We start from the raw sequence: 13,138 nt of genomic DNA on the forward strand, positions 1-13,138 counted from the left end.
GGCTAGGACTTCCAGTACTGTGTCGAAAAGGAGAGGAGAAAGAGGACAGTCCTGTCCTGTTCCAGTTTTTAGTGAGAAAGCTTCCAACTTCTCTCCATTCAATATGATGTAACTTTCAGTTTGTCCAAAGTGGCTTTTATTATTTTTAGAATTGTCTCTTCTGTACTTACTTTGCTGATAGTCTTAATCATGAAAAGAGATTGTATTCTACAAAGTGCTCTTTCTACATTCATTGACATGACCACATGATTTTTCTCTTTCCTTCTGTTAATGTGATTTATTACATTAATTGTTTTGTGCATATTAAACCATCCTTGCATCCCTGGGATATAGCCAGCCCAGGCATGATGTGTCAGCTTTTTCTGATGCTGTTGGATTCGTTTGCCAGTATTCTGCTGAGGGTTTTTACATCTGTATTCATCAGAGATATTGGTCCATAGTGGTTTTTTTTTTTCTCATGTCTAACCTGGATTTGGCATTAAGGTGATAGAGGCTTCATAGAATGGCTTAGAGAGGTTTTCTTCCTTTTGGTTCTTTAGAAGAAGTTTGAAGAGAACTGGGCTTATCTGTTCTTTGAAATTTTGTAGAATTAATAAGTTAAATTTTAGGACCTGGCTTTTTTGTTTGTGTGTTTGTTTTTGGCCAGGAGGGCTATTTATTAAGGATTCTGTATTATTCCTTGTTATTATTATTTTCAGGATATATACTTCTTGACTCAGTATAGGTAAATATTATGTGTCTAGATATTTGACATTGTCACCTAATGTTTTATGTTTTTTGGCATATACACACTTAGGATATTCTCTCATAATTGTTTGTATCTCTGACATTTCTGTTGCAATAATACCTGCTTTATTATTGATTTTATTTATCTGGTTCCTTCTGTTTTTCTTGATTAATCTAGCTAATGATTTATCGCTGTTCTTTATTCTCTACAAACTCAGAATCTTTGTAGTTGATTTTTTATGTATTTCCATTAGTGGCTATGTGAATTATTTCAGTTCTAATCTTTACTATGCTCTTCTGCTGTATTTGTGAATTTTTTTTTTGTTGCTATTTTAGTTCCTTGACATACGTCATTAGGTTATTAATTTCCCACCTTTCCACTTATTTTTTGTGAGCACTGATTGCTATAACCATGCTTCTTATGACTAACTTTCCTCTGTCTTATAAACACTGGAAAGTAATGTGTTCACTACTGCTGGTTTCAAGAAATTTAAAAATTTTGGTCCTAGGTCTCTTTTTGTATTTTCTCGATGTGACCTGTCCACTGGTGACAGGTGCTGAAATCCTCAACAATTATTGTGTTACTCTCACTCTCTCCTGTTAGCTCTAGTCATTTTTCCTTTGTATATTTGGTTGCCCCAGGGTTTGTTGTATAAATACCTTTGATTCATGTATCCTTTTGGTGAGTTAATTCTTGCATTGCTATACATTGTCTTCTTTGTCTCTTGTTACTATTTTTATGTGCAATCTATTTTATCTGACATCAGCTATGTGACTCCAGCCTGTTGGTGGGTTTCTGTTTGCATTAAATCACACCTTTCACTCCTTTGCTTTCATTACATGTTTTCTCTATAAACGAGGTTTGTTTCTTGTAAGGAACATGTGCAGTGTTTCTATTTTGTAATACTTTCAGTCAATCTCTTATCATTTAATTGAGGTATTCAATACATTAACATTTAATACTATTATCAACATATATGGACTTATTCCTGTTGTTTTGTTAGTCATTTCATAGTTGTTTTGTGTTCTCTTATTTGTATTTGTTCCTGTTTTAATTTCCCGATGTAGTATTCCCTTATGTACTCCCTGAAGAGGTAGTCTAGTATTGGAGTATTGGTTCTTTCACCTTTTGTTTATGTGGAGGAGATTTTTTTTTTTCCCTCATGATTGAAGGATTTTCTTGTTGGGTATAGTATTATGGGCTGAAATATTTTTTCTTTCAAAACATTAAATATGTCTTCCTAGCTCTTTTCTTGCCAGAATTGTTCATTGTTTCAGTTGGGCCATCTGAAGTTTGTGTCATGTGGTAAACTCTTCGAGGAACCTGGCACTACTCTCCTGCCATTTTATAAATATTGTCATGTTTTTGACTTTTACCAATGTGGCAATGATATGCCTTGGAAAGAGTATTATGTTGACTCCATTTAGTGTATTGTAGTTCATGGGTCTGGACATCTGTATATCTGTCTAGATTTGGGAGGTTTCCAGATTATATACCATGAGAGAGAGATTTTCTTTGCCTTTACTCATCTCATCACTATCTGGAATACCAATTTGTGGATATTTAGTTCCTGATGCTGTATAAAATTTTTCTTTTTCTTTTCTTTTCTTTTTCAATTTTGCTATAGGGTACAAGTGTTTGCTATGGAGAGAGACAGAGAGAAACAAAAGGAGAAAGTGAAAAAGCACCTCTTTGGAGAGTCCTTTATCATTGAGTGTCCTATCAGAATATTGGATATTCACACACACGCACACAAACACATACATCTTGTGTGTTTTCCAAAACCCCTGCTCCATGACATAAACTGTACAATTAGCCACAAGGGATCCAGCTGCCTCAACCACGATGCCATTGGGTGACACAACTGTCCTCATTTTTCTACAGTGTTAGGTGTTTGGATAAATTAGAGGATTTGCCTTTAAGGTTGGAGATTCATTCTTTTGCATTGTCTAATTTTCTTTTAATGCTGTGGAGGGAGGTGTTGGCTTCCTCTATTGTATTCTTCATCTCCAAAAATTCAGATAGATTCTTCTAAGAGTATTTATCTCCTTATGGAATACTTCCTTCAAGTCATTGAGTGATTTTTCTTGTCTGTGTGAATTGGTTGTTCTTTTACTGTTGCATCTCAATGAGTTTTGTTATTAGGGATATTTCAAATTCTTTATCTGAAATTTCTGTGACTTTTGGTCTTTTACTCATTGATTGTGAGGACATTAGGTTTCCTAGGAATTGAGATTATTTTTGGTTTTCTAATATTCTTGTGACTGTACATTGACTTTTAGGCATCTGAGGAAATCCTTTCTTTCTCATTTGGTGGTGGTTTCTAGAGCAGTATGCTCACGTGCTTCCATACTGTGTGTGTTAGTCTGCCCAGTGTCCCTGTTCTTCTCTACGTGGTAGTGCTGTAGTACCCAATGGCAGTTTTTGTGTCTGCATATTCAGAGGAAAATTTTTCTTCTAAAGAGGGGAAGGTGAAGGAAATTCCCCCAGAGTCTCTCTGGTTTAGGGGGTTGGATCCTCAGTAGTTATGCAAGCAGAAACCATGCGAGCCAGAGGCTCCTGTCAACTACCTCCTGCCCCATTAGATTCCCACCTGACTATGTTCTCTGCAGGGCATGCTCACAGGTAGTGGTCACAATACATACACCTATGGGCAGCAGCTGTGACAGCATAGTCCTTCCCCCATACGTCCTTCCTTTGATCAGCAACTATACTCTCTCTTCCTGCCCATGACCTCTCTGGTCCCAGTGTTGCCAGAGTCTGAGCCAGGGAGGCAGAACACAGGATATTGCCGTAGCACATGGTGAAAGCTGCACAGCACAGAGTACTTGGGATTATGTTGTCCTCACCTCCCTCCCTGTGACTCAACTGTCACTTGGTTAACTGTCACAATGAACTGGGATCCTGTTTCATTATGTGTTTTAAACCTTTCATATATGACAGACACCACAAAGCCAATTAGTTCCAAGCTGTCTTTTAATCTTAAATATTATTTGGATATTCTTAATGGGCCTTTGTATGTTTGACTTATCTGATACCTTAAAAATTATGGAGGAAACATTGTCTCATTATAAATTATGTTTATCTTTAAGTTATATTTGTATATACTTAAATTTTATGTGTGTTGTTCCTATATTATTAGTTATAATTATAATGTAAATAGTTCTCATGCTAACTTCTTGTCTACAGAGTAATTATCATGGGTATTTTCAGCTTCAGCTCCTCTGTCTCCCATGGGGAACAGGAATGGCTTCCATTAGGCAAACTTCTCCCTTAGGAGGGTCAGCCTCTGCTGACTCTTGGACTAATACATGAGATACGACCACTTTGTTTAGTAGCCCTTTTTCAAACTCATCAGAGGACACAATTCAACCTGGGAGCCACCACCAGGACAGGACAGTTTCCACAGAACCAGTATTAAGTAGGGTGTCATAATGCACAAGTTCTGCCCCCAGTTATCCATGGATTGATAATCCATTTTCACCTCAGGTTGGTTAAATTAAAAAAAAAAAAAAACAAGCACTCCTGCTTATAGAGGGACCTCTCTCCAAACAACTGAACTTTTCCATTCGTTTCTGCTGCCCATCATCCCACCTGTCAGGTAGACAAACTCTCAGGAGTGTGATAACCACTGGGAGGAGAGGAGGGAGATTATTGATAAAGCAGGGAGGACCCACACCAGCTCCATCTACCTGATCCTGAGGGAACTCTTGAACACCTCAGGCTGTCCCCAGCAACTAAGCAGATTGAACTCACCATGGTAATGAGGAATGACTAGAATGGAACATTATAGGAGATGTGCTCTGGCCACATTGCTAAAAGGAATGCTGAGAAACAAAAATCCTATATAAAATTCAAGTGAATCAACAAACAGGTAATGAAGACCCACCAGAGCTTCTAGAGTATTTACCAGGCTGACAGAAGACACATCGGTTCTGGCCCAGAAGGATCTATAGTCATCACAAAGTGACTGTGACTGTTAAAGCACATGGTGAGCTGATGGTACAGGAATGTGCGAGTGTCTGATGGTCTTTTTGGTGTGAGCCCCTCTTAACTTTCAGGTACTTCTTTAGGTTTGAATAGCATGGAGCAGAGACAGGAAGGGAGTCTGATAATGGATGCCACCTATAGTCACTGTTCTTGAAAGTCAAAGGACAGGAAATCAGAGGAGGTAATCCCCCATTGGAAAAATAGAAAAGCACAACACTAAAGTAAAAACAAGCAAAGAAAAAATAAACCAATGTGCTTACATTATAAAAGGTTATAGAAAGAAAGAATACTCTACCCTGCAGGAGATGGAGTCTAAAGGAAGGAGAAGCCTCACAGTTGGTAAAGAGGACAGGATGCTCAGGTGAGGACTGAAGGACCCAGAAGCTCTTTGAGATGTGATGTGCCAAATCTAAATTTCCCCTCAGAATTCTGCTGTTAATTGACAGAAGGTTAGAAACAAATCGACTCTCTGATAGAGACAGGTACAACCTATTCAATTGTAAGTATAAAATTGGCAAATAAATCTTTATAATCACATCCATTTTCCAAAGTTTTCAGAGAAGTTGAGGATTGCTCTATTCTTTGTAATATCATTTGCCAAAATCTCTTTCTTCGTGAGGTTTTCGGTTTCTTTGCATTTTTTCTTGCTTTTTTTTTTTTAAGCTTTGTTATAGGTTGAGTGTGTGTGCCAGAAAGAAACAGAGGAAGAGAGAGATGGTTGGGGATGAGAATACCCAACTGTAGAGTGAGGGTAACACTTCAAATCCTTCCCCTTTACTCTCCTGTCGTGATTTTGGGCATGCACACAGACTCCCAGTGTGATTTTATACCTACTGAGTCTGAGAATTAAACTGCCAGTCAATCATATGGAATCCAGGTGTCTTCATCACCTGATGGCCTGAGTACATGGTTTTCCATATATTCATGAATGTTCCACCCTTCTTCTGGGTCAATATATCCTTTTAATTAAGTGCTCAAATGATTTCTTTGCTAAGACACCTGGAAATTAGAGTTCTACCAGAATAATCTCTGAATGTGCAAATGACTTTTATGGGAAAAGAGAAAAATCTGCTACCCCATACCCCCCCACTCCCCCCAAAATGTTCAGGACTCCTATCCTGTGGCATCCAATCAATAGAATCTGCTCATCAGTATGCTGGATGCCTATGGGTGGTTTTCTTCAGTAGATTGAAATGCTGAATTCTTGATACCAGTGACAGAAGAATTTCAACTTACTTGCTTTCTAGTAGCAGAAACCAGATATCCAAATGACCCAGCTATTCTTTTGACAGCTTAATCTTGTTGTGGAGTGGGTGAATTGGTGAATTCTCATATTCTGTTTTCAGAAATGTTGGCTGAAGGCCATAGAAGACTTAGGCAAATACAGGTCTTTAACTTTAATAGGTTTAGGTGACATGTTAAATAGTGACCCATGACAAATGTCTGTAGATCACTATTAAGAGTCCAAATTGGGGACCAGCAGTTGGCATAATGGCTATGTCATTGGACTACCATGTATTCGACTTCAGTTCAGGTCGCAGACCTGGTGGCTTAATCTCATGCTGGATGCGTGTGCATGTGTGCCCAAAATCCTGAGAAGAGAATGGAAGAGAAGAGATTGAGGCATAGCCATGCCTCTTGGGTGGTGATTTCTCACTTTTTGTTTCTCTCTGTCAAGCACACATGTCCTGTAGCAAAAACTTCTACCCTCCTCCTCCCCCCCAAAAAAGAAAAATAAAAACATGAATCCAATTTTTACCTGAATGATAATACAAAGTCTCTGTGTATAAGGCCCAAATATGTAAGCAAGAGGACATGTACTGGGTTTCTCCCTGGGATCCTATTATTCTTGGAGCTCTCTTAAGCATCTTGTAGAGGCATATACATAATAGAACCAACTGTGGAAAAGATGTCATTCTGCAATGGATTCAGAAATGCATCAAAATATATCCCATTGGCCTAAGTTGCAAAGGCTGCCCAACAGGTCCATCAAAATCGCATGATCTGTGCTAAAAAGAACTCAAACACCAAACCTCCCCAACTAAGTGTCCAATATGAAAGAGCTTGGTCTCCAAAAGACTAGCAATTTCAAAAACCTACAATTGATTTTTCTTTTTAAATTTTTGTATATGGCATATGTGATCACAAGAGAGAGGTGGGTGTGAGCCAAAAAGAGAAAGTGAAAAATAACCTTCCCAGGGAAACACCCCTCAGTTCCTTCTCTTGTCTACTACTCTCAGATTTTGGGCACACAAGTGCCGGGGACCAGCCTCGGTGGGGGTGGGTTGACTCATCGGAGGTGGCGCTGGAAGGAAAGACTGAGGCGTTGGTGCCTTTTTCGTGCATGTCCTGAGTCAGACACTCTCAGAGGTGTCTCTCTGAAGAGTGACAACTGCTAGGAATCATCATGCCTTTTTATTGAAAATGTGATACATGCAAGTAAACGGGTGAGGGGCTATGTGTTCTAATTATCAATTCATAAAGTTTTAACAATAAGGATCATATATTTCATTCAGGATTTGATTAAAGGCAGGTCTATTAATCATCGATACAGTTCAACAATTGTTTGATTGATGAAAGGTTCTTGGGAACTTCAAGGAGTGCAGTTTCAGGGAACAGTTCCCAGAGTTAATAACCAGCCAATGTTCGGCAGCTGCGGTCTTGTGATTACTAAAAGAAAAGCTCAAGTATATAGGTATTAGTTCTTATGGATCTTAATAAAGAATGATACTTATATAATTCTATAGGGATCTAAAATTTAATTAGAGGAATCCTAATATATCTATCTATAGTAAAGTGATGAGTCTACTGTTCACTTGTTGAGAATAAGGGGATACTTTAAACAGCTTCTCCAACTAGCAGTACCGGTTTTTCTTAAGTCAAAAGTAAAATGACTAACAAGTTAATGAAAAACTTTAAAATGGGTTTATGGTACCTAAGTGCTTTGTTGTGGATTCACGTATGTAGCCTATGGCACCACTGTTATGCATTTTGTTAGAACATTAGTTACCATGAGGTGAGAGTGTCCTGGGTCAGTTTGAGCCTAGTCCTATGGTATGTAAAAAGGTTATTTATATTAAATGTATCTTGAAGGGCCTTCCAAAGGTCAAGAAGATTTCTGCCTAGATAGAACATCAGCATACCCTCCATTGTGATTGCAGGGATGAAGCATTGTAATTAACAGTAGGTGGTCAGGGCAAAAGGGAGCAGTTGGGGTACTTTTGGGAAATCTTACCACATATTCAAGATGTATGAAAGAGCTATGTAATTCTTTTGTAGTAGCATATCAGGGAGTCAGAGGGGGGTTGCTTCCCAGCAGGGCTACCCAGTCTCCGGAGCATACAGTAAGTGGCCTTGCCAACATATTGAGTTGACTCAAGCTTTGCTCATAGGTCGGGGGGAGTACAACAACAGCCTTGCCAACATGCTGAGCCGACCAAGGCTGTGCTCAAAGGTTGAAAGCTCAAACAGATCCTGGGGCCCCACTGGGTTGGACTCCTCCACAAAAGCATATGAACACAGTGATTTTCAAGCCACAGCATCTGGAACTCAAACCATGGATTAGGCCATGTGGGAATCCAACCTCCTTAACTTCCATGACACCTGATGGCCCTCAACTACCTACAAGTTTCTATAGTCACTGTTTTGGAATGGATAGAAGCATATCCCATGCAGACTGAGAAGGCTTCAGAAGTGGCTAGTCCTCTTTAAAGAAATCATTCCATGATTCAGATGATCGAGCAGCCTTAGAGTGATAGTGGAACTACATCAATCTGTCATTTGACTTAACCAGTATCTAAACGTTGTTTATCACATGGAAATTTCATTCTTCATGGAGACTTCAATAGAGAGGAAAAACAACATTGCGTGTGCTCTGAAAAGGAGCATTGCCATAAAAGGTCATGGAAAGAAATTTAACCTGGAATGGGGTGCTATGCATTACCCCGTTATGCATTAGGGTCACTCTTTGAAGTGGACTTCTTTTAAGCCCTTGTAAAATTTTATGTGAGAAGTCATTCCAGGTTTCCCTGCAACTGGAGATCAAGTGATGCCTTAGCACTGGCAAATATGTTAAAATTTGCAGAGTATACTAACTTCATGGGTTTGCCTCTAACAGGTCCGCTTGTCCCACTGATGTCTGAATCCTATCCACCAGGGAGACCAAGTTCTCTTTAAGACTTTGAGAGAAGAAGGACCCAAACAGCAGATTGCTTAGAGTGGATGGGCCATTTCAAGTACTGAGGATACTCCTATATCAGTCAAGTTGGCTGGAGTGTAACTGTGGGCACATTATACCCAAGTCAAGACAACCTCACTTGCATAAACCACAAAATCTCCACAGGACTGAACACAGATTTGTGAGCTTCATGAAGACCTGAAAATTTTTTTAAACATGTCAAAAGATGCTAAGTACTGCATAACCATCTGACATTCTGTAAAACTGAACTCTCCCATTAAAACTTCACATGGCATGTAGAGAAAATTCTTTCATTAGAATCTCAGAATCTACAGCCTATGGAGCTACTCATTGCCTGGTCTGTCACCTGCACCACTTTCACTATGTGATGACAGAGATCCCTATTTTTACATTCTATAACTTTCTCAGTATTCCCAATGTTTGGTTTAGAAGTTCAGAATCATCAGTGGAATAGCATACCAACTCTGAGTGTCCTATCTTTCAAATGAGATTCAAAAGCCTTCAAGTCTTTGCTAAGCTTATGCAGTAGCAAAAATTACACACCATTGCTTATTGTATGTATGTTTGCATTTGCTTTTTGTTTGTTTTAGTTTTTATTACAGGGCACATGTTCTCCAGAGAGATAGAGAGAATGAGGGAAAGTGAGAAATAACCTCCATGGAGGATGGCCCCTATTCTGATTTGGGGCATACAGGCATTAAATGCCCAGCATGGCTTACAAGCCCTAGTCTGGGACTCAAACTGTGCAGCAGGACATGTGGAATCCAGCTCTTTAAACTCCACGTCACCTGCTGGTCAACACCATTGACATTCTGGGGTTGGGGGGACTTGCTAGTACACACAAGGACCCCAAGACAAAACAGGAGATAGACACTTCATTGAGAATTTGTCAGGATGTCACTGATCCACAGGATAACAAATAGCTGCCCTTTGAATGTACTCCTCAGATAGTCTTATGAGATATGTCCTGGATTGTTTCATATTCATCTGTGGTCAAGCAAATGTACCCTGGGCAATAATTGCCGAGGAATTAGACAAATCTAGGACAACTGGGAATTCTCACCACATGTTTTCCAATCAAAGGAACTGTGCACTGGATAAGTGCTCATAAGCTGTTCTTCCATGTTACTCAGAATGTGCTCAGTGGTATACCAGATGGAGACAGTTATTTCCTGGATTATCCTCCCTCTGTTTCTGGGTATGTTGGCATATCAACTTGTAGTGAGAACTCTATCAAAACATTAAGTGTCATTGCTAATGCATCTGCTGTGGCTCTTGCCAGATTATAGGCATCCTCAAATTCCCTTGTTCACGTTTTCTTGGTAACTACATTGCCTTAGATTATGGGCACACTGAGCTGTGTGGAGTTGCCATGGCTGCCAATGTCACTTCTTGTACATATCTCAATTCTTCTCCCAGAGTAGAAATGACACCCTGTGTTTATGTATTACAAGACAATGTTAAACTAAACTATTTTGGCTTAAAACAGCTGCTGTACTCTTACATTTGGGTTCCTGTAGACAAGTCACAACCTGACTTGGAGGTCTGTTTCCTTAACAAGTTGCTAAGTTATAGCTAAGCACAGTAGCTACACTTCAGTCTTTCACAGAAAGCCCATCCTTTAGGCTCTGTTCATGTAGGCTAACAACAAGCTATATGCAATCCAGTGATCTCTCTACCTCATCCCCACTGCAGTTTTTTAGATATCAATTTCCCTTTTCTGCACATTAGTATCACTCACCCAAAAGACTACTAGGAGTTTCTTGAAAGCCATTCTGGCCCTGATTGATTTGAATCACTCGGTCACTTTAACACTGTTACGCTTTAGTTTATCTAAAAAATGCTACTCTCCAACTGTATTATGAAGACGAACACACCATCCAACCATCATAGGTTGTGTTATCAGAAAAGTTGTGATGCAATTTTCATAAAAATCATAAAAAGAATATATTGTGACTTTTCTGACGACCCAATAAATTCTATGCAAATAGTGTCTTTTCCAAAAGTAAAAAAGATGCCCATAGAATTTTTATGAAATACTAAAATCCTCTAATAGTAAAACAATGTTGAAAAGCAACAAAGTTAGAGGACTCACACATCCCAATTTCAAACTACATCACAAACCATCAGTAGTCTCAGCAGTGTGCTACTGCCATGAGAGTGCACATCTCACAGGTCCCTGGGAAAGATGGGGGACGTGAAACATGCCCATGCCCTCATGATCTGGTGATTCTCAGTAAGGGTAACAAGCTATTTAACAGAGAAAGCATAGCCTCCTTGATATATCATTTTGAGACAGCTGGATAAAAATGCACAAATGCATACAGTTGAGCCCCATGTGGATTTGCAATACACAAAATTTATATTTGGTGTCCCAGTTTCCTGGCAGAGGGCTCCTAAAACCCTCAGCTTCCAAGTGGGAAATGTCTCTTTGATTGCTAATGAGATGAATAATGGCTGAGTACTAAGGGTGGGGGTGCTTGCCAGGGAACTTGCCTTGTGATGAGAAAGTTGGCACTTTTAGCCCAACCCCATGACCTGTGGAGGAGAGATATCCTGAAGGTTGAGTTAGTCACCAGTGCCTAATGATTGAATCAATCAAATGTCACGATAAAGTCTCCCTCCATACAAACCCAAAAAAACAGGACTGGAGAGATTTCCACACTGATGAACGTATGACCTGTGGAAGGTGATCACCCAGATGGCATGGAAGCTGTGTGCTTAGTCTTATACCTGTGCACATGCAGCTCTTCCATCTGGCTGTTCCTGAGGTGCATCCTTTTAAAAACGGATGTAAGTGATTCACTGAGTTCTGTGAGCTGTTCTAACAAAGGGGGTTAAAGGAACTATAACGTAGGGACCTACTCTAAGGGGATAGGCATCTGAAGTAGGGGCAGTCTGGTGGGTCTGAGCCCTTACCCTGTGGGGCCTGTGCTGACTTTGGGAGAATGTGCACATGAAGGCTGAACTGTGAGCCAGAGATTTTATCAATCCTATAATTGGAGTATGTTTAGCAACCCAACAGTTTCTTAGTCTCAGGTCTCCATAAAAGACAATTAGAAAAAGTCAAAGCAGGAGAAGAATGGGAAGAGTATGGTGTTGTGGAACCCAGGAACAAGAAAATGGTTGTTAGCAGAAAATATCACAAATATGAAAAACAGAATGAAAAGCCATGATTTTACAAAAAATCCCCTAAAATATTAAAAAACTTGGACTAGCATTGTACTGTGAGGTGGCTTCAGGAAATTTGTGGGCTAATGGAAGTAAAATATGAATGTATTTTGGTGCAAAAATAATTTTGAAATTGATGCATAGTTTTTCATGATAATGCTTTCCAAGAACTTTTTGATGACCCTCTATAGAACGAAGGCAGAATCTTTATTCCAAGCAATTAAATGAAAGATTGAAAAAGGCAGGTAATAGGTACTTTTCAGTCAAGGATAAAACTGATATGGCCTTATTTTCTTCTGTGTTTTTATGCTTTCCATAAATATCCATAAAAAAGCATTATTTGATCATTTTAAAAAAATAGGTAACTTGGGTACTGTAATAACCAAGCATCATTGTTAAATTTAGAGCCTTTTCATAAAAGTAGTAAATTTTCTTAGTGAGATTTATCATTCAGTTTTTTAAAATGGTGGTTACATATTAGTGAGTGGTAGTTACATGTAAGTAGTTGTACATCACTGAAACCACAAGCTTTTCCAGTCCCTACTGCACGTAAGACATTGCCTCTTATTTTCCTTAGGTTCTACACATTTTGGATCCAGTTTCCTGCCCAGAAAACTGTCCTGATAATCCATTTGCTGAGTCATCTCCAACCACCTTACTTGCTACAAAGAAAAATATTGGACGATTTCATCCCTATACTAGACATGAAAATATAACTTTCAATTGCTGCAATCACTGCCAGGGAGAACTTATTGCACTTTAACATTTAATATGTTGGAGGCATACTACAGGTACTGTCTTATTACTCAAGGGTCATTACTTGGGAGCTGGGCTCTTATAATGCTAGAAGTACTATCACTTTCTATTTACAGATTATATATCCCCAAAGATATTTCATATGCTGGACTCCAGATTACTCTTTCTTAATAAATATCTCAGTGTAAGAAAAGAATAAAACTATGTAGATATAATTAAAATAGAGAATACTTTCCAGATAATACATGATACTTTTTTTAAAGCTCTCCAAAAGAAAAGGATTTCTGGAACTTTCT

At 39.0% G+C, this 13,138-nt stretch overlaps 1 protein-coding gene across 4 annotated transcripts in view; it reads left to right on the forward strand.

Moving 5' to 3' along the window:
* The window catches only part of BLZF1 (basic leucine zipper nuclear factor 1), a 116,318-nt gene extending 103,389 nt beyond the window's left edge, over positions 1–12,929 (forward strand). For all 4 annotated transcript variants that reach the window (XM_027776334.1, XM_027776332.1, XM_027776331.1 and 1 more), the window contains exon 7: positions 12,664–12,929. In XM_027776334.1, the coding sequence (XP_027632135.1) occupies positions 12,664–12,849 (186 nt within the window). In that variant the 3' untranslated portion in view covers positions 12,850–12,929. The remainder of the gene's footprint in view (positions 1–12,663) is intronic.
* The last annotated feature ends 209 nt before the right edge of the window (positions 12,930–13,138 follow it).

This window comes from Tupaia chinensis, unplaced genomic scaffold, assembly GCF_000334495.1.
Source record: "Tupaia chinensis unplaced genomic scaffold, TupChi_1.0 Scaffold000662_1, whole genome shotgun sequence".
Classification (NCBI taxonomy): Eukaryota; Metazoa; Chordata; class Mammalia; order Scandentia; family Tupaiidae; genus Tupaia; species Tupaia belangeri.